This window comes from Columba livia, chromosome 25, assembly GCF_036013475.1.
Source record: "Columba livia isolate bColLiv1 breed racing homer chromosome 25, bColLiv1.pat.W.v2, whole genome shotgun sequence".
In the NCBI taxonomy this organism is placed as follows: domain Eukaryota; kingdom Metazoa; phylum Chordata; class Aves; order Columbiformes; family Columbidae; genus Columba; species Columba livia.
The window spans coordinates 4,921,621-4,941,713 of record NC_088626.1 but is presented as its reverse complement, the minus strand read 5'-3'; the positions used below and the strand labels follow the sequence as shown (position 1 = coordinate 4,941,713).

The 20,093-nt window shown below is 59.9% G+C and overlaps 1 protein-coding gene across 1 annotated transcript in view; it reads left to right on the top strand.

Annotated features, from left to right (window-relative positions):
* NUDCD3 (NudC domain containing 3) overlaps positions 1 to 19,534 on the top strand; it is a 29,696-nt gene extending 10,162 nt beyond the window's left edge. Inside the window, exons 3-6 of the mRNA XM_065041192.1 lie at positions 6,145 to 6,277; positions 11,298 to 11,441; positions 17,943 to 18,131; positions 18,653 to 19,534. Coding sequence (XP_064897264.1) covers positions 6,145 to 6,277; positions 11,298 to 11,441; positions 17,943 to 18,131; positions 18,653 to 18,763 — 577 coding nt within the window. The 3' untranslated portion in view covers positions 18,764 to 19,534. The remainder of the gene's footprint in view (positions 1 to 6,144; positions 6,278 to 11,297; positions 11,442 to 17,942; positions 18,132 to 18,652) is intronic.
* The last annotated feature ends 559 nt before the right edge of the window (positions 19,535 to 20,093 follow it).

Here is a 20,093-nt window from a genome sequence, read left to right as displayed (position 1 = left end):
AGTGGGTTGGGTGGATTTGCTGTTTGGCTGATGGCTCGGGCGGTAAAAGCGTCTTCTGGTGTGGGTGCTGCGTTGGGCACCTCGAACCGGGGAACCCCCTCCCCACATTGCCAGCCTGGGTGCAGTGGGCACAGGGGAGAGTAGCTTGGACTCAAGTTGTGCCAGGGGACGTTGAGGTGGGATCTGGGGAACAATTTCTCCCCCAAAGGGCTGTGGGTCATTGGAACAGGCTGCCCAGGGCAGTGCTGGAGTCACCATCCCTGGAGGGCTGGACAGACGGACATGAGGTTCTTAGGACATGGGGCAGTGCCGGGGGTGGGGGAGACTCAATGATCTTGAGGGACTTTTCCAACCTAAATGATTCTCTGATCCTCCCCTCAGCTCCTGTTCTCCAGCTGAACCCCCAGGTCCCTCAGCCGCTCCATCACACTTGTGCTCCAGCCCCTCACCAGCTCCGTTCCCTTCTCTCAACTCGCTCCAGCACCTCAAGGGCTTTCATGAGGTGATCCCGCCACCCCTGGGGCCGCCATTTTGAGCCCTGAGGTGATTTTGGTGCTGCCATTTTGAGCCCTGAGGTGATTTTGGTGCCGCCATTTTGAGCCCTGAGGTGATTTTGGTGCCGCCATTTTGAGCCCTGAGGTGATTTTGGTGCCGCCATTTTGAGCCCTGAGGTGATTTTGGTGCCGCCATTTTGAGCCCTGAGGTGATTTTGGTGCCGCCATTTTGAGCCCTGAGCTGAGGGGCCCAGAACTGCCCCCAGGATTCGAGGTTTTTCCTCCCCAGGTCCCAGCACAGGACGGTCGCTGCCCTGGGCCTGCTGGCCACACAGTGCTGGTACCAGCCAGGATGCTGGTGGCCTCTTGGCCACACTCTGGCACTTTGAACTGTGACGGAGGCACCTGACTCAGTGAAACCCACCCTGGGGCAGGCGTTTCCAACCAAATCAGGGGGAAAAGCCCTTGGTGCAGCCCCGCAGCACTTGGTCTCAGCAAGAGCTTCTCTCCCAAAATATACTGGACACGGGATTAATTACGCAGATGGACACCGCTCACTCTGGGCTGCTGTCATGGAGCAGCCGCCTGCATCCAAACCTCTGATCACGGCAATAACCGCCGGCCGGATTGACGGCGTGCGCGGCGTCTCCCCGGCAGCCCGCGCCGCGTGGTTATGTGGGTCGGGCACACGGCCGCGCCGTGCCCGATTTTCCTCTTTTCCTGCTTGCTCGGAACTTCATTATTACTTAATGAGATCTTTCCATTCTTGGCAACGTCTCCAGCTTGAAGAAGGTTTCGTGCATCGCACGGGGCCTCTGACGGTGGTTTGGACGCGGAGGTGGGGGGTTTCTCCGCTCTTGGCTGTGGGGTGACTGTACAACACCCGTTTTCCCCGCGCTGAAGGAGGACGGTGTTGCAGAAGGGAGAAGCTCGTTTTTGTGGTTGGGATGTGCCAGTGGGACCTCATGGGATGGGGTGTTGACAGCAGAGCATGAGCAGGGCAGGAATGGTAGAAATTCTTTCAGGAGCAGAAACGGAGTGGGTCTGGGGCTGCATTTCTGTGTCAAGTTGAGAGAAGGGAACGGAGCTGGTGAGGGGCTGGAGCACAAGTGTGATGGAGCGGCTGAGGGACCTGGGGGTTCAGCTGGAGAACAGGAGCTGAGGGGAGACCTTCTGATCTCTGAACTGCCTGAAAGGAGCTTGGAGCCAGGGGGGTCGGGCTCTGCTCCCCAGGAACAAGCGCCAGGAGCAGAGGAAACGTCCTCAAGTTGCGCCAGGGGAGGTTGAGGTTGGATGTGGGAACAATTTCTTCCCCAAGGGCTGTGGGGCATTGGAACAGGCTGCCCAGGGCAGTGCTGGAGTCACCATCCCTGGAGGGCTGGACAGACGGACATGAGGTTCTCAGGACACGGGGCAGTGCCGGGGGTGGGTTATGGATGGACTTGATGAGCTCGAGGGGCTTTTCCAACCAAAATGATTCTGTGATTCTGTGAGGCTTCGCTGTGCCAGCCCGGCTTTCCCCCCACTTCATCTTCTTCAGCCTCGGCCGGTCCCGCTCACTCAGCTTCGGCTCTTGAGGTTGTTTCTCCCCTCCACCCGCCTCCACATCACTTAACTGGCTTGACACGTTTGCGTTGCAGCTGCCTAAATAATTCACCTTGACTAAGAGCAAACAGCGGCGCTGGCCCCAGAGAAGCTCTCGGTGAATGCCAAGTGCCTGGAGGGATCTGCGGTGCCGTTTTGGTGCAGACCCCCGCCCTGAGCTCAGCGCTTTGCTCGACCAACCAACCAGCGCCGGCTGAGCCGTCGCACCGTGCTCGACTCTGCAAAAGCGGCGTATCCCGCACACCCATCGTCTGCTTCCCGAGGATGGGAAAGCCCGGATGCTCCAGGCTGAGAGGATCGGTTTCCTTAAGTAGTTCTGAAAATCCTTGGGATGTTTTTCTTTTCTTATGGAGGAAAAAACAAATCCATTGGGTTTAGGCCCATGTTAACACCGTCTCATGGCGCTCGCCCCGCTCTGCACCCCTCGCAGCAGCAGCCGTCCTTAGCCCCAATGCTACAGGCAATCTTTTCCTCAACTTTTGCATTCTTACATCAAAATCCTCGGTCAAGAGGAACTCCATGGGCAGCCCTACTTCTCCTCATATAAAACATTCAACCAAATCCTTCGGTGTTTGGTTCCTGCGCTCGGTTTGTGTCCGGCGCTGCTTTTACAGAGCAGGTGCTGCAGCTGTCGTGCTCTGAGGATGGAAGCGCCTTCAGCCCCGTGTCCGCAGAGCAGAGGATGGCGCGGTCGCCGTTCCCGCATCGCTCGGCTCATCGTGCACCCGCAGAGCTGGAAATCCCGGGATAAGAAACCCCCAGAAATCTGGATATTGGGCTCAGTGTGTGGCTCAGGCCCTCGCTGCAGTAGCATCTCCCGGAGATGCCACCGCGTCTCCTCGGGGTCCCCCTCTCGCCGCCCTCGGGTCTGACCCTGCGCCCCGCGGCTCCGGGGCTGGCGAGAGCGCAGCCGCGCGATGTGCAGCGCGGATCGACTGCTTCTCGGCGCTGCATTGTTAAAGGTTTCACCTCCCCCAAAATGACACATCGCGCGCAAAAAATAGAACAAGACAGAACACACAGACCCACCCACACCGTCCCCGCCACCCGGCAGCCAAGTGCACGCGGTGCCAAACCCTCGAGTTTAAAAGCCGGTGCTGTTTCGCCCTCCCTCAGCCCTGGCACGCGGTTTGGCACCGCGGTGAGCTGCCCATCGCGCCGGGAGCAGCCACGCTATCGCCAAGGCTGCCGGGAGAATCCCCATCCAACCGCCCTTCACGCTGGATGCCGCCTCTGCCTTCAGGTGGCTCTGGGGCCGGGGATTTCTCCTGGCGACGGCGTTGTAGGAAATTCTCTTGCCTGCGGCGTGGTGGAGCTGTCGAAGTGACACAAGGGGCGGATTTGGCCGAGTTCTCCATGAGCTGGGGCCGAATCCTGTGGACGAGGATGGCAGGCGCCCCCCGGCCAGGGAGCTGGGCCTAATTTCTTGAGTGCCGCTGGCGTGAAGCGCGGTGTGCAAAGCACAGTTGGACCAGGCTGGAAAACCTCCAGGAAAGGAAGAGCTGCTCCAGGACATGATGGAGCCGTATGTCAGAGGTGCTTAACGAGGCTGAGGCTTGAGTTTGTCACCCTTGTTTTGTGCAAGAGCAGGTGGTTGAACTTGCAGAGGAGTTTCCCAACCTCTTGTGATCCGGTTTTGGGGCACAAAGTCGCCTCATGAGTTTCACATCTGAGGATTTTGAAGGTCGGGAGTGGAGCTGGAGCAGGGATGGGTGGTGGTGACGTGCCCGAAGGGCTGGAGGGGTCTGGGCTGGGTCTCAGGGGAAGGAGCAGACAAGTGACAGTCTCCACGTCCCTGGGTGGACAGTGGCAGCTGGAGGGAGGTTTAGTCACATCATTTTCCACGTGGAGCATGGGGATGGTTTGGCTGGGGTACATGAGCTCTCTAGGATGAGAGGAAACGGCCTCAAGTTGCGCCAGGGGAGGTTGAGGTTGGATTTAGGAACAATTTCTTCCCCAAAGGGCTGTGGGGCATTGGAACAGGCTGCCCAGGGCAGTGCTGGAGTCACCATCCCTGGAGGGCTGGACAGACGGACATGAGGTTCTCAGGACATGGGGCAGTGCCGGGGGTGGGTTATGGGTGGACTCGGTGATCTGAAAGGTCTTTATCAACCAAAATGATTCTGCGATTCTATGATTTGCTGCTTCTTGTCTGATTCTTCCCTCGCTCTTTGGGAGCTGCCGACACTTGGGTTGGTGACTCCCAGCGAGCTGCGGTCCCCGTGGCCCCTGCTGGTGAGGAGCGTGGGGAGCTCTGCCCAGCGCCTCGCTGATTAGAAGGAGAATTTTCCCTCTTTTAGGAGGCCAAAACCCAGCAGGTTTTAAACCCCGCTCAGGTTTGTTCTCCGCTTCACCGTGCGGCCACATCCACCCTCACTCCAGCCCGAGGGGTCGGGGCACATGGCAGGAGCAGCGTGTCCCTGCGCTGCCCCAAGCAGAGTCCCCCACGCCGGGACACGTTCTGTGAGGGCACAGGGGGATGGAACCAGGGGAGAAACGTCCCTTTTTCCTGCCTGTGCCTCATACAGGGTGATCCCAGGGAGGCTCGTGTCCCCAGAGCATCACTGGGTGCCACCAAGACGATGCTCGGGGACGCAGCCTCCCTTGTTTGAACCCCTTTGGTTGCGCAGGGTGCGAGTGGGACCCCACAGTGACCCGCGGCCCCCGGTCCCCGCTCCGTTCCCCCATCGCCCTCCAGCCTGCTCGACTCCCACAAGCTGGGGGCGGTTGGGAAAACCGACAGCTGGAACCAACCCGCGCCGGCGGTTCGGCGCTGCCATGCCAACCCCGTTGCCATGGCGATGGGCACCCAATGGGCGACCGCCAGGAGAGGCCAAAATGCCCAAAAAAAACAGTGATGCTGTTGCCCCGAAAAATCACTGGCCCGAGGCCGGGAGCCCGCGGCCACTGCTGGACCCCGGTGCTGCACACGGAACCGCATCAAAACCGCCCCGGGGTGCGGGTGGTTGTAACAAGGCAGGTAAAAACACCAAGAGAAAATAAACGGGGGGGGGGGGGTTGTACACACAACCCCTTCGACAACACCCTGCGATCATCTTAGAGCCTAATTTAATTAAAATTGATGGATCTTACATAATCCTCAGGGCGCCGCGCTGCTGGCAGCCACCCCCGCCCGCTGCTGCCGACGGCCGCGCACTGTGGGGGTGTCGGGGAGCAACGGGGCGCAGGGGGGTCCCCAAGGGCCACCAGCTGCCACCCCCTGGGGCCACTCGTCACCAGCCCCCCCCTTATATAAGTTACTGCGGCCCCCTGTTTATCCAGCTCCGGATTGGCGACCAGCTGCATGTCGAAACATTTTAAACATCTCTGCCTTTTGTTAGCACCGCAGCTATCTTTAGGCAGGACTTGATTTTATTGGAAAGCCCCCCCGGGAGGGTGCGATGGAGAAGATCCTCAGCAGGCTAAAGGGACGTGGGGTGACACAGATCTCCTTGTTGGCTGGAAATGCTGTCTTGATTATCGCGTATCGATCCGATCAATCTGGCCCTCACGGCCACCTCCTCATCCTTCTCCTGAGCTTTCGCAGCTGGAAGTGACCAGTTTTGGCTCCAAATGTCACTTGTGACCCAGTTGTCCCAGTGCCACGTCAGGCTGGTTCCTGAGACGTCCTGCTCCACAGCTCTGTCACCTGTGTCACCAGCTGCAACGGCGAGTGGTGACAGAATTAAGAGGATAAACCAGCTCTGTTTCCTCCTGGTGCACCAGGTCGCAGTGTCCTGGGCGCTGGGGAGGCCAGACCTCAAATCCTGGGGTCAGTTGTGGGTCCCTCGTGCCAGGGGTGGGTTATGGTTGGACTCAATAAGCTTGAGGGTCTTTTCCAATAAAAATGATTCTATGAACCTTCTCCCATCCTAGGCAGGCCCAACAGCATGGGAGGGACTGAGCACCAGCCTGAAGTGCTGGGGATCTCGCAGGATGGCTCTGCCCTCCCTTCTGCTTCTCGTACCCTGCTTTCAGCTTTCCTGCTCTCTCCACTCTCTAATCTGTCCAATATCTGGCATGTCACCCCTTTTTTCCTCCTCAGGAGACAAGAGCAGTTCCAGACAGACCCTGACAGCTACAACGGAGCCGTGCGAGAGAATTACGCCTGGTCCCAAGACTACAGCGACCTGGAGATTAAAGTGCCCGTGCCCAAGCACATCCTTAAAGGCAAACAGGTAAGGCAGCCTTAACGCCGTGTCTTTGGGCCCCTTTCCCTCGGGGTGTCCCGGGAAGCTGTGTTTGGAACGGGAAGGCTCCTTGTCCTTCCTTCTCAAGGAGCAGGGTGCGGTTGTGCCATTTTCTCCGGCGCTGGTGGGGACTGATGGTCCCAGTGTGGCCGTGTCCCCTTTACGACTGTGGCGTCCTGTTTCTCTGGCCCCAGTGCGGTTTCCTGGCGCTTTCTGTGCTTTTCTCTCAGCTTACGCTGATTGCAAACTCCCCTGTGGGTTTCCAAGCCTGGCTGGGGATGAAGGATACTCCTTTCCTGCTTGCTCCCGCTGACTTGGAGCCTTTCGTTTGCAATTGGGAGCTGCTGGAACGGCTCCTCTGCACAGCCCATGTGGGGTGGAAGGGACCTGGGGACCCTCCCGCTGCCTGCGTGGGCAGGGGGGGTCTCACCTGGAGAGGGGCGTCCCCACAGCTGGGCTTAGTGCGACCCAGAAGTTTGAACTCTCCTGTCTTTAGAATCACAGAATCATTTTGGTTGGAAAAGACTTTTAAAATCATCGAGTCCACCCGTTCCCCCACCCCCGGCACTGCCCCATGTCCTGAGAACCTCATGTCCGTCTGTCCAGCCCTCCAGGGATGGTGACTCCAGCACTGCCCTGGGCAGCCTGTTCCAATGCCCCACAGCCCTTTGGGGAAGAAATTGTTCCCCACATCCAACCTCAACCTTCTCTTCCTTCTTCAACCCCTTCCCCAGCTCCGTTCCCTTCTCTCAACTCGCTCCAGCACCTCAAGGCCTTTCTTGGCGTGAGGGGCCCAGAACTGCACCCAGGATTCGAGGTTTTTCCTCCCCAGGTCCCAGCACAGGACGGTCACTGCCCTGGGCCTGCTGGCCACACAGTGCTGGTACCAGCCAGGATGTCGTTGGCCTTTTTGGCCACCTGGGCTGGCTCGTGTTCAGGCGCTGTCGCCAACACCCCCAGGTTGTTTTCCGCCGGGCAGCTTTCCAGCCGCTCTTCCCCCATCGCTCTTTCCGGAGTGCTGCCCTCCCCACGGCTCAGCCAGTATTTTTCCATTTGGGATCTCCCCCACCCCCCGTTCTCCTGCTTCCAGGGTGGCTGAAATGATCCCACTTGGGTTTGTCCACCGCCTCCAGCCCCACAGCTCCCGATGGTGCCAAAAGATCATCGTTGGCAGCAGCACCCCAGACCCGAGCGGTGAGGGGGCGAGCGGCTGCGCGGGGACGGCAGGGGACCAGGAGCTGCATCTCTCTGAAACAAACCCAGGCAGTTTCTTGGAAGGATTTGGGGACATCCAGACGGATGTTCCATCCCTCTGTGATCACGATGCCTCTCCCTGCCCAGGGAAGTGCCCTTTGTGCCAGGGGACTTGTGTCCTTGCCAAGAAAACAAGAACATCGTGGCTTTGCCCGCCCTGGGCTGTGGATGGGGATGATATCAGGGCAGCTTCTTCCCACGCAGCTCTGGTCCTGCTATCCTCCCTCTCGGGGCAATTGATTGTTCAGACATTGGACTTTCCTTCTCCTTTGTGAGGAGTCTCCCGGTCTTGGCTTCATCCACCCCCCTTGGCGGCTGACTTTTCATTTTAAAGTGCTTATTTCCACCTCTTCCAGTCTCGGGGGACTGGAAGCAGATAGGCTGGGTCACAGACCAAAAGCAGGAAGGTTCAGAGCCGTTTTAAAGCTCCGTGGAGTTTGGACACGCTGTTGCTGGGTTGTGCATTCCCCTCCATTCACCACACAACTTTATCTTTTTAAAAAATTAGCAGCTTTTTGGCTCCTGCCTGCCAAGGCGAGATTAAAAATCTCCCCCGTTTGGTCCCCGGGCTCAGAGCGTGCCCAGCTCTAATGCTGCTCAAAATCTTCCTTATGACACTTTTTTGGATTCAGGCTGTTGCTATGGCACATTTTCGCTCGGGTGAGCTTCAAGTTTCCTTGTATGGAGCTCCAAAAAAGTGGCCGCGGAGCAGGAATGGGCGATGGGGAAGGTGGGAGCATCTTCCTCTGCCGTCTCCACCTCTCTGATCTACTTAGAGGCGCAACAGGGGCCTGTGGATTCGAGCACTTCCCAAGCACTTAAATAGAGATAATGACAACGAGCCTCTTTTTTTTTGCCTGGCTCGGAGGAGATGAGCTCGATTCCTTCGTAGGTTTGTGTTTTGCTTGTTTGATTTGCGTGGGCGGGCGTGGGCGTTTTAGTGTGCACAGAAATGACTGTGGTGGAAAGGCTCGGCAGCAGCGAGCCGAGCGCTGGGTTTCCTCGCGAGTGCTGGGAGAACCGGGTGTTTTTTGGGGGCGCAGAGAGGTTTGTGGGGAGCGCAGGGTGGGGGACAGGCAGCCCGGGAGCACACGGGGTGCCCCCGCTTGTGGTTGCGCTGCCGGGACGGCGTTTCCCGCGGGATCGCGCTTTTTCTCCCCGCTCCGTGCCCAGTTCAGGCAAACCCCGGTTGTGCCGGCTGTGAGCGCAGGGTGGTGGGACAACCTGGGGCGCAGGGGACGGAGGGAGGACGGGCAGCCCCTCATGGAGCCTGGTCACCCTCCCCACCAGAGCAGGGACACTGAACAGAAGTGGTTTTGCCACTGAGGCACCTGAGAAGGAGCCACGTGTGCCAAACCCTGTGATCTCCGGGCAGCACCATGTGAGTCCTCGTGGACATTTCTCTCCACGTCCCCTGTCACCTCCGCTGTGCCAAGAGTGGCCTTTTTGCTGGCTGCGGGTAGATGCGGGTGTTGCGATCGCTTTGCGAAGCGGCTGGGTTAACTCTGCCTGGTTTGGATCGGTTCTGCTGTTTGGGTTTCTCCGCTCCCTCTCCTCGTGTCCTGCTGGTCCCAGAGCCACCTCAGGGACGTCCCTCACCCTGCAGCCACCTTGCAATGAAACACCTCTACCATTTGATTGTTCCTGTCCCCACGGATCCCACAGCTGAGATGCCATCTGTTTCTCCAGCATCCCTGGCCCCCACACCCCAAAAACTTGGGGGTCATCTTGTTTTTTTCACCCTTGACCCTTTCCGACCCTTTTCTGTGCTGTGCTGAGAGCCCGGTGTCACCAGCCCCGTCCTTGCACCGGGGACAAGGGCCCTCGGTGGCAGGGAGCAGAGCCTCATCCTTCCCATGCTTAAGAGGGGCCGAGAAGAAAGATGGGGACAGACTTTGCAGGGCCTGTTGCGATAGGACAAGGGGTGGTGGTTTTAAACTGAAGGAGGGAGATTTAGGTTAAATACAAGAGATTGTTTGTGCTGAGGGTGGTGAGAGCCTGGCCCAGGTGCCCAGAGAGGGGGTAGATGAACCATCCCTGGAGACATCCCAGGCCAGGCTGGACGGGGCTCTGAGCACCCTGAGCTGGTGAAGATGTCCCTGTCATGGCAGGGGGGACACTGGGGGAGATGGGAAGGTCCCTCCAACCCAAACCATCCTGTGTGAAGCCTCAGACATGGCTGGAGGAAGCTGCTCGGTGACACAGCCTCTCCGGATATGTTTCCCATCCAGCAGGAATCTCAGCGGCCATCTGCAGCCAGGTGCCAGGTGAAAGCCAGGCGTCCTCTCATAGAATCACAATTTTGGATGGAAAAACCCCTCTTGACCACCAAGTCCAACCATAACCCACCCCCGGCACTGCCCCGTGTCCTGAGAACCCCATGTCCGTCTGTCCAGCCCTCCAGGGATGGTGACTCCAGCACTGCCCTGGGCAGCCTGTTCCAATGCCCCACAGCCCTTTGGGGAAGAAATTGTTCCCCACATCCAACCTCAACCTCCCCTGGCGCAACTTGAGGCCGTTTCCTCTCATCCTGTTGTCCTCTCCCATCTGACAAAGCCAGAACATCCCTTCTCTGACCCCCTGTGACCGCAGCCCTGCTCCCCGCAGCGCAGCTCGGTCCCGGTGTCACTGTGTGCCGGCTCTCCTCTGCTCCTTGTCACACGTGGTGGGTTTGGGGACTTTATCTGGGTGACATCAGGCGCAGCCGTGGTGCCCCCCAGCTGGAGCGGCTCTGCCCGTCTCTTGCCTGTGTGGAGCTAGTGAGCCGCTGGAAATCTCCTAGGTAATGGATAATGTAATAACATTTCAAATGAGATCTGCAGAGCGGGAGGAAGATCTGGGGGAACTCTGGGAGAGAATGCAGGCAAATCTCACCGCAGTCTCCTCCTCTCGGGGCAGCACCGGGGGCCACAAACCTGCTCCTTTCCCACCCAGGTCCCCCTGTAACTCCCCGGGCTGGCTCATGCTCGGGGCCGACAGGGAGAAAAAAGAACATATGGTCTCTCTGGAGAGCGAGGGTACCGCGTGCGGCACAGCCGAGTCACAGCCGGCCTCCGTCACCCCAGGGGACAGCCATGTCACCTCCGCGGCAGGTTGGAGCAGGGTTCCCCATATGGCTGCCGCAGGCGGGACCTGGCCCCGTTCCTGGGGACGGAGCTGCCGCGGCCCCGTCCCCCCGCGGCGGCAGAGCGGGAGCCGTGCCGCAGCATCCCCGCCTCGGGAGGCCTGCGCTGGGCCCCGCGCCGCTTCCGACGGGGGAAACGGAGCTCAGGAGGTTTTGGTGCGTGCGGCAGAATGGGGGATGAACCGCCGCTGCCCGTGTCGCTGTAGAAATCCCCGAGTTGTTCCCATTTCCAGCTCGCACCACCCAGGAACACACACACCTGTGCCCGGCTTGTTGTGGTAACAGCTGGGCACCCGCTGCGCTCCTCAAGAGTTCGGTGCCCAACCGTGGAGGAGCCCTGTGGGTTTGCTGCTTTTCTCAGTGGGGAAACTGAGGCACGAGGCAGAACCAGCTGCCCCAAATCCTTCCAGGGCTTGGGCTGCCGGGCCCCGCTGCCTTTCAATCCCTGGAGAGGTTTCGTTTTTCTGAGCTGTTGCCATTTGCTCTGACACGACAGCGGGATTTCCACACGGGTCTGAAAGCTCTTCTCTCTCTCTCATCCCCAGCAAGTGCACTTGACCCCACACCCCAGCTTAGCACGAGGACACGCGGGAACCTGCCGCGTTATTGTCTCTCTCTCTGTGTTTCCAGGTGTCTGTGGATATCAGCAGCGGCGCGATTCGCGTGGCGGTGCTGGAGGGGAGCAGCCAGCGCGTCCTCATGGAGGGGAAACTCACCCACAAGATCAACACGGAGAGTTCCCTCTGGAGCCTGGAGCCCGGCAAGTGCGTTTTGGTAAGGCTGCTCCGCGCCGCCCGCGTCTCCTCGCCTTCCCTTGGTGGGTTTGGCCCGGAAAACTGGATAAACTCCTTAAACAGCCAGATTAGACGTGTCTGGCTTTCCCCGTCCGACGTCCAGCTCGATCTGTGCGCCGTGTGCTCTGGCAGAGCGGCACATCCGTGGGCTTGGGCGAGGAGGGTCCCCAAGCTGCGGTGGTGGCAGCACGTGGTCGCCGTCCCCTGATCAGCAGAGAGAGCTCGTGACACAGCACCGTGTCCTTTGCCCCCTGCCTCACCTGGTCCCAGTCTGGCCCCAGCGTCCCGACAGACGCCCATCCCCACCGTTCCTCTCCATCCTGCCTCAGCTTGTTTATTTCTCCTCTTGGAATCGGTTGCTGTGGCTTCGTCTCCGTTTGCCTCCATCAGGCCCCATGGCTCGTGCTGTGCCTGCACCCCAAGATCTTCCCCGGCGAGGTGGTTTGGGGGTTGTTACCACCCCGTAGTGTGTTCCCAGCCCGCGGGCTCGTTTCCGGGGTGCTCAGGATGCGGGTGGGAGTTCTGCTGCCCGGTGTGGGGGCCGTGTCACAGCTGTAACTGTCCTGGGGGTTTGCGTTGCTCCCCGTCCGCCTGCGTCTTGAGTGGCAAACAGTTGCCAAACTCCTGTGTGAGTTTTGGGACTCGGAATGTGCCGGGAGTGGGGTTTTTCCCCCTCTGCCCACCTTCGCCCTCTCCTTTTCCACACAGAGGCTTTCCCAGAAGTTTCAGGAGCAATCAAAGCTGTTTTACACCCTGGGAGAAGCTTCTCCGACTACTTTAGGCCATTGAAACGATGCGAAAAAGGCGGTGGCATCGTTAACCTGCGTTTTTAAAATGTTCTTAAGCTTTTGGAAAATTAGCTCAGCCGGGAAGAGGAACAATCCTGGGAAGAGGAACAATCCTGGGAAGAGAAACAATCCTGAGAAGAGAAACAATCCTGGGAAGGAACAGACCCGTGCAGAGGTGACCCAAGGAGCGGATGGAGTCCCTGGGGACGTTGCTGCCATCGGCAAGGGAGGGAATTTCGGAGGAGGACGGGAATGGTGCGGGCGGAGCGAGACTCGGGGCCTTCTGGAGCAGCCACAGGGAGCGACCCCGTTCCCTCCAACCCTCGGGCTGGGTCTCGCTTCGAATTAGCGCGAGCACAAGGTGCCGAGGATCTCCAGCTGGCTGCCAACATATTGGTGGTGGGATGAGATTTCGCTCCGAAGAATTGTAAGGTAACTGGAGCAGAGTGAGTAATTCTCGCCCAAGAGCATCTCCTGGTTTCCGTGCGCCGAGTAGCCAAAAGTGGTTTGCGACTCCTCCCGATTCATTCATCAGGCGACATCCAGCCATGAGTTAATGAGTTGCTTCGTTAAGCGCCTGCGCGGGGCCGGGCCGGGAGCCGGTTGGGTCGGCTTGGGGGGCGGATGGGGCAGATGGCCCCGTTCTGCACCTGATTTGTGCATCCACGTGTTGTGCGGCTCCGTGTGAGCCCCGAGCGTGGTGGTCGGGGGTCTCTGTGTCCCGTGACGTGCCACTTGGGACCCCAGGCGGGGTTAAAGCACCCAGTGCCAGTGGGGGGTCGGTGCAGAGATCCTGGTGCCTTGGTCACTGCTCGGGGCACCTCGGCAGCTCTGTTGGGAGAAAACCCTGCGTGTGCTCTTGTTGTCGTGGTCTGTGAGTTAAAATCACTGAATCATTTTGGGTGGAAAAGCCCCTGGAGATCACCAAGTCCACCCATAACCCACCCCCGGCACTGCCCCGTGTCCTGAGAACCTCATGTCCGTCTGTCCAGCCCTCCAGGGATGGTGACTCCAGCACTGCCCTGGGCAGCCTGTTCCAATGCCCCACAGCCCTTTGGGGAAGAAATTGTTCCCCACATCCAACCTCAACCTCCCCTGGCGCATCTTGAGGCCGTTTCCTCGTGTCGAGGCAATCCCTGTGGGCAGAGCTCGAGCCGAGGAGGTGGAATCTCTCCCATTTGCTCAGTCCCAGATCAGCTCAGAGAGGCCGGTGGGTCCCGTTCGCTCTTGCAGGACACGTCGATCATCAGGATCTCTCCGCTCTCCCGGCTGCTCCTACGGCTTCCCCAGCCCTCCAACACCGCTCTGCCTTTCCAACGCATTTCCCATCTTGTCCTTGGCACCCTCACCATTCGCACGACAGCCTGGCCGCGGCGGAAACCCAGCGGGTGTCGTTTTGGAAGCAGATCCCACACCACGTGAGCTCTGTCCGCAGCTCCTCCCGCTCAGGATGGTGTCCCTGTCCCAAAGCCTTGCGCCCGGGTGTGATCCCTGCGCTTTCCCTTCTCCATCACACCCGCTTGCTTGTCGAAAGCGAGATTAAAATAGCTCCGCACGAGCTGTTTTTAGAAATCTCCACTGGGTGTTGTGCACAACACGTTTTGGGATTATTTTTGTTGCGGGGGACTTTTTTCCCCCCATTCCCTGTCTTTTCTCTCCTCTTCTCCAGCATTTGTTATCCACACTTGGGCTTTTGTCACAGAGTTCTGCCTCGAACAGCTATTACACGCTTCGGCTTGTCATCTCGTGAGCCACGAGGCCAAGTTTGTAATAATCTGTGATGCTCTCCCTTTGCTGCCTCCGCCGTACCCCCTAAACATCTCCCTGACTTTTGGGGTGACGGTTGCTGTTCCAGCAGAAAAGCACCTGCTGAGATGTGTGTTTTTCCAAGACCTACTTCCATCCCTCAGCAGCATCTCCCCAACTCCAACGAGGCGTTTCAGATCGGAGAAGAAACCTCACGCGATGGAGAAGCCCAGAGCCAACCGCTAAGGGTTGTGACCTTCCCAGCCGCCGTTCCTGCCTCCCTGCGCACCCCAAAACACTCATCTGGGCTGTGACCCATTTGGAGGTGGTTGAAGATCTCCCGACAGCCCAAGAGGCCCTTGGGGAACCTGCAGCCTTAGAAATGGAGCTGAAGTTTGACCGAGAGCCCGGACACGCCGCAGGGACCCAATCCTTGTGCCGGCAAACGGCCACCAGCATTTCTGGGACCCCGGAGGGTCGGGCTGAGCCGTCAGCTGGGGAACTTGTAGCGCAGCAAAGTGTTTGTCTTGTCTGAACAGAATCAGGTCAAGATGTGTCCTTGCAAAAAAATAACCCCTGCTCCCGCTCGGGGTTCCTGGATCGCTCCCCGAGGGAGGAGCAGCCTCGTGTGGTCAAACACCGGAGTTTTCCTCGGTGTGTGGGTGAGGAGTGAGCCCAGGGATCTGCCACAGCCTTCAGCTCTCCTGGACCTCGACCTTCTGAAAATCACAGAATCGTTTTGGTTGGAAAAGCCCCTCGAGCTCATTGAATCCACCCATAACCCACCCCGGCACTGCCCCATGTCCTGAGAACCTCATGTCCGTCTGTCCAGCCCTCCAGGGATGGTGACTCCAGCACTGCCCTGGGCAGCCTGTTCCAATGCCCCACAGCCCTTTGGGGAAGAAATTGTTCCCCACATCCAACCTCAACCTCCCCTGGCGCAACTTGAGGCCGTTTCCTCTGCTCCTGGCGCTTGTTCCTGGGGAGCAGAGCCCGACCCCCCTGGCTCCAAGCTCCTTTCAGGCAGTTCAGAGATCAGAAGGTCTCCCCTCAGCTCCTGTTCTCCAGCTGAACCCCCAGCTCCCTCAGCCGCTCCCCAGCAGAGATTCTTGCACCCAAGTGCTTGGAGAAGCTCCAGCCCGTCTCTCCATCACCCCCAGCTCCCATAGCCCACGTCCCCAGCCGAGCGCTGGGCTGAATCCACAAAAACCATCGTCGGAAACGTGTCTGAGATCAACCTGAGCCCACGCTCCCCATCCCGGAGGTCGGACCCGTCAGCGGCGACTGCTCCTGCACCACAAAACCCCAAACTCCAGGTGGTAGAGAGGGTTTTGCCCTGGCCCGTGGACATTTCAGAGTCTCGCTCCCTGTTTTGCGTCTCTCCCCCTGGAATCAAGGGGATCGAGCAGATTCCCCCTGTGCGCACGAGGCGGGCTGCAGAGGTTAATTAATTATTGTTTGTGAAGCGCTCGGCGCTGGAGCGATGCGCAGCACCGAAAAGCTGGGAAGAAATGAATAATTCTGTTCTTCCCAGCAGGGTGGGAAACATTATGCGGTAAATAAAGCCGGGGCCACGCGTGGGGCGTGGGGGGGACAGGATCCCCCGGCTGGCACCCACGGCAGCTCCGCCAGCCATACTGGGGGGGGATTAGTGAATCAAGGGAGATTTAGGGCTCGGGGGGGTGTTTCCCAGCTGGTTCGTGGGGGTTCCCTGGAGTGTGCGCCAGGTGGGCGCCGGCGATTTGTGAGCAAGGGGGAAGGGATGAGTTTTCCCTCCCCTGGTGCTCGGGGTGGCAGTGGGTGACGTCTGATAACCAGCATAGCCCTTGGGCGTCCGTTTGTCCCTCTGCCGCCGGCCTGGCTCTGCTGGGGACGCGCCGTGGGGTGGCCACGCCGCGCGCGCCGCATCTGCCACACCGGTGGCACCGTGGGGACATCGCTCTTGTTTCAAACCCCGGGGAGAAGCAGCAGCAAGCCCTGAGGATGCTCCTGGCCCAGGTTTGGGGTTGTCCCTGCTCCGAGGGGCTGACACTCGTGGGGGATATTCCCATCCTGGGTCCACCCAGGCTCGGGAAGCCCACGAGCAAAACCCTCGGTGGCTTTTCTTCCCGTGGAAAGTTGAATCATGGTAAACAGAGAACAAGTACGCCCGTCTAGCTGGATAAACCAACGCCTTCCCCCCGGCTCTGCTCTCCCAGAAGGATTAAGCCCCAACCACCCCCTCCCGTATTAATTGGTTCCTTTTTTTCGCACCGGGGACCGACGCTCGGCTCGCGAACGGGAGCGGGAGCGGGAGCGGCCGCCCGTGTTTTCCCCTCCGGAGCTGTTTGGAGCTTCCAGGGAGGTTTGAGTAAATTGTATTGTCGGCCTTTATTGATGATTTTGCAGAGAGGCCCGACGAACGCCATAAATCTTGCGTGCTGCTGGGATTATTGCTCCAGTAATAGAGGAGGAAGGAGCCCACCCCTCTCCCGGCAAAATAATAGAAGCGGCAAGTGGGGCTTCCCGGTGGGGGTGGCCCCACGGTGACGCTGGCACCGGCACGGCCTCCCCAGCTGTGTGGGTGGCTCGTGTCCCCATGGTGTCCCCTGTCCTCAGAGTGTCCCCTGTCCTTGGGCCAGTCCTCCATGGCTCGGGCTGCTGGTGAGCAGGGTGGCACGGAGCAGCAGGTGACATTGTCACCCCTGGGGTGCTGTCACCCATGGGCTGGTGTTACCCACAGGCTGGTGTCACCCACAGGTTGGTGTCACCTCTTGGTTGGTGTCACCCACAGGCTGGCATCACCCATGGGCTGGTATCACCCCTGGGCTGGTGTCACCCCTGGGCTGGTGTCACCCATGGGCTGGTGTCACCCCTGGGCTGCTGTCACCCACAGGCTGGCATCACCCATGGGCTGGTGTCACCCATGGGCTGGTGTCACCCCTGGGCTGGTGTCACCTCCTGGCTGATGTCACCCACAGGCTGGCATCACCCACAGGCTGGTGTCACCCGTGGGCTGGTGTCACCCGTGGGCTGGTGTCACCCACAGGCTGGTGTCACCCACAGGCTGGCGTCACCCATAGGCTGGTGTCACCCCTGGGATGGTGTCACCCATGGGCTGGTGTCACCCACAGGCTGGTGTCACCTCCTGGCTGATGTCACCCACAGGCTGGCATCACCCACAGTCTGGTGTCACCCACAGTCTGGTGTCACCCACAGGCTGGTGTTACCCACAGGCTGGTGTCACCCACGGGCTGGTGTCACCCACAGGCTGGTGTCACCCACAGACTGGCATCACCCATGGGCTGGTGTCACCCCTGGGATGGTGTCACCTCCTAGCTGATGTCACCCACAGGCTGGCATCACCCACGGGCTGGTGTTACCCACAGGCTGGTGTCACCCACGGGCTGGTGTCACCCACAGGCTGGCATCACCCACAGTCTGGTGTCACCCACAGGCTGGTGTCACCCGTGGACTGGTGTCACCCATGGGCTGGTGTCACCCACAGTCTGGTGTCACCCACAGTCTGGTGTCACCCACGGGCTGATGTTACCCACAGGCTGGCATCACCCGTGGACTGGTGTCACCCATGGGCTGGCGTCACCCCTGGGCTGGTGTCACCCACAGGCTGGTATCACCCACAGGCTGGTGTCGCCCCTGGGCTGTCATCACCCGCGAGCTGGTGTCACCCACGGGCTGGTGTCACCAGCTGCGGCACGGGCTGGGATGTTGGCTGCGGTGGGGTTGTGCAAAGCCGTTGAACAACCGAAGGAGGGAGGGACAAGCATTTGTCTCCCGCGTCACCCATGGAGGGGAACCTGGGACTGGAGTGGGACCCTCTGCTGGTGGCCAAGCCCCGGCCATACCGCGGAGCGATGTGGCAACATGAGCTGGTGGCACCGCCGCCGTGGGGGTGTGGGGCAGGCAGGGGGTGACACGTCCCCCTCTAACCCACACCTTGTCCCCAGATCAACCTGAACAAGGGGGATGAGTACTGGTGGAACGCCATCCTGGAGGGCGAGGAGCAGATCGACATCGACAAGATCAACAAGGAGCGTTCCATGGCCACGGTGGACGAGGAGGAACACGCCGTGCTGGACCGGCTCACCTTCGACTACCACCAGAAGCTGCAGGGCAAGCCCCAGAGCCACGAGCTGGTAGGTGACAGTCCCCCGTGTCACCAGAGAATCACAGGACGGTTTGGGTTGAAGGGACCTCCCCAACCCCCCCAGTGCCCCCCCTGCCATGGGCAGGGACATCTTCACCAGCTCAGGTTGCTCAGAGCCCCGTCCAGCCTGGCCTGGGATGTCTCAGGGATGGTTCATCTACCACCCCTCTGGACAACCTGGGCCAGGCTCTCACCACCCTCAGGGACAACGATTTCTGTCCCCTCCAGTGTCCCCAAGTCCTTCTCCGCAGGGCTGCTCCATCCCTGCATCCCCAGCCTGGATTGGTACCGGGGTTGCCCCGACCCAGGTGCAGGACCTTGCGCTTGGCCTTGGTGAACCCACACAGTCCCACTTCTCCAGCTTGTCCAGGTCCCTCAGGCATGTCACCTTGGTGTCACCTTGGTACCACAGCCCCCTCCCATGCCTGTGGGGTGGGTATTGGGGAGGGTGGGGAACACGGGCGAAGGTTTGGGGTGAACCCAGACCCCACGGGGAACCTCATTTTGCAGAAGGTGCACGAGATGCTGAAGAAGGGCTGGGACACCGAGGGCTCCCCCTTCCGCGGCCAGAAGTTCGACCCCTCCATGTTCAACATCTCCCCGGGCGCCGTCCAGTTCTGACAGCGGCCAAAATAACAATAAACCAGCCAAAAATGTAAAAAAAAAACCACAAAAATCAAAGCGGGGAGAGGAGAAACCCACCCGGGACCCCCCCAGCGCCTGTCACCCGCTGCCAGCACCGTGTCACCGCGGTGCCGAGCGGGGAAACCTGGCGAATGCAGCTTTTCCGTCCCATCACCACGGCAACCCGGGGACCCTGCTCCTGCTCGGCTGGAACAGCCGCGGCTCGTTGGGTGACGCGACCATCGTTTCTGGTGCCTCAGGATGGTTATTTGTGGGGGTTTCTGGGGGTGCGGATCCCAGGATGTTTATTTTTGGGGGGATTTGGGGTGCAGATCCCGCCCCAGCACAGGGCAGCTTTGGGTGACGCCGTGAGGATGGGGGGCCATGGGAGGGATGTTGTGCCCTGCCTGCCACGCACCCCCAAATTCCCCAGGCCCCCATCCAGCACCATGGGGGGGTTCTCACAGTTCACCCCATCGCCGGGGGGGGTCGGGGTGTGCAGGAGCCCCCGGGGTTTGCTCCTCATTTCCTCCGGGGACTGACGGGGCTGTCACAACACCATGGGCTGGGGGATCCCTGGCACGGCCGCCAGCCCCCCCGTACCCAAAACATCTGGGTTTCCCTTACACAGCACTTTGGGGTCTGGGAGGGAGGACATGGAGGCCCCCCAGGCCCAGTTTCCCACTGGGGTGCACAGGGGGGGTCCCCAGCTGTCACCTTCCCCGTCCCCCCCCTTCCCCTTGGTTTGCAATAAACACGTTTCTGGAGGGTGGGGGCTGCGAGTGATTTGGTGCCACCATCTGGGGGGGGGACATGTGTGTTGTGACCCCCCCAACACCACCACCCTGCTTGAATTGGGGACAGGGACGTCTGGGGACATCTGCGAGTGGCTTTGTGTCCCCCACCCCACCCGTGTGGTGGTGGGGGGTGGATTCTGGGGTCCACTGGAGGGTGGATATGGGCTCCCCAGGGGGAGGCTGGGTTTTTGGGTCCTTTGCGGGGGGAGATATGGGGTCCCCAAGCAGGGGGGGCTTGATTTTGGGGTCCATTGGGGGGGTAGATATCAGGTCCCCGGGAGGGCTGGATTTTGTGGTGTGCATATGGGATCCGGGGGGGGGTTGGATTTAGGGGTCCATTGAGGGGTGGATATGGGATCCTGGGAGGGGGGTGGATTTTGGGGTGTGCGTATGGGATCGGGGTGGGGGGGTTGGATTTAGGGGTCCATTGAGGGGTGGATATGGGATCCTGGGGGGGTGGATTTGGTGGGGTGGGCCCCAGGTACATGGCAGTTTTGGGGGTGCCGACCTCGGGGTCTCACCCTGCTGTT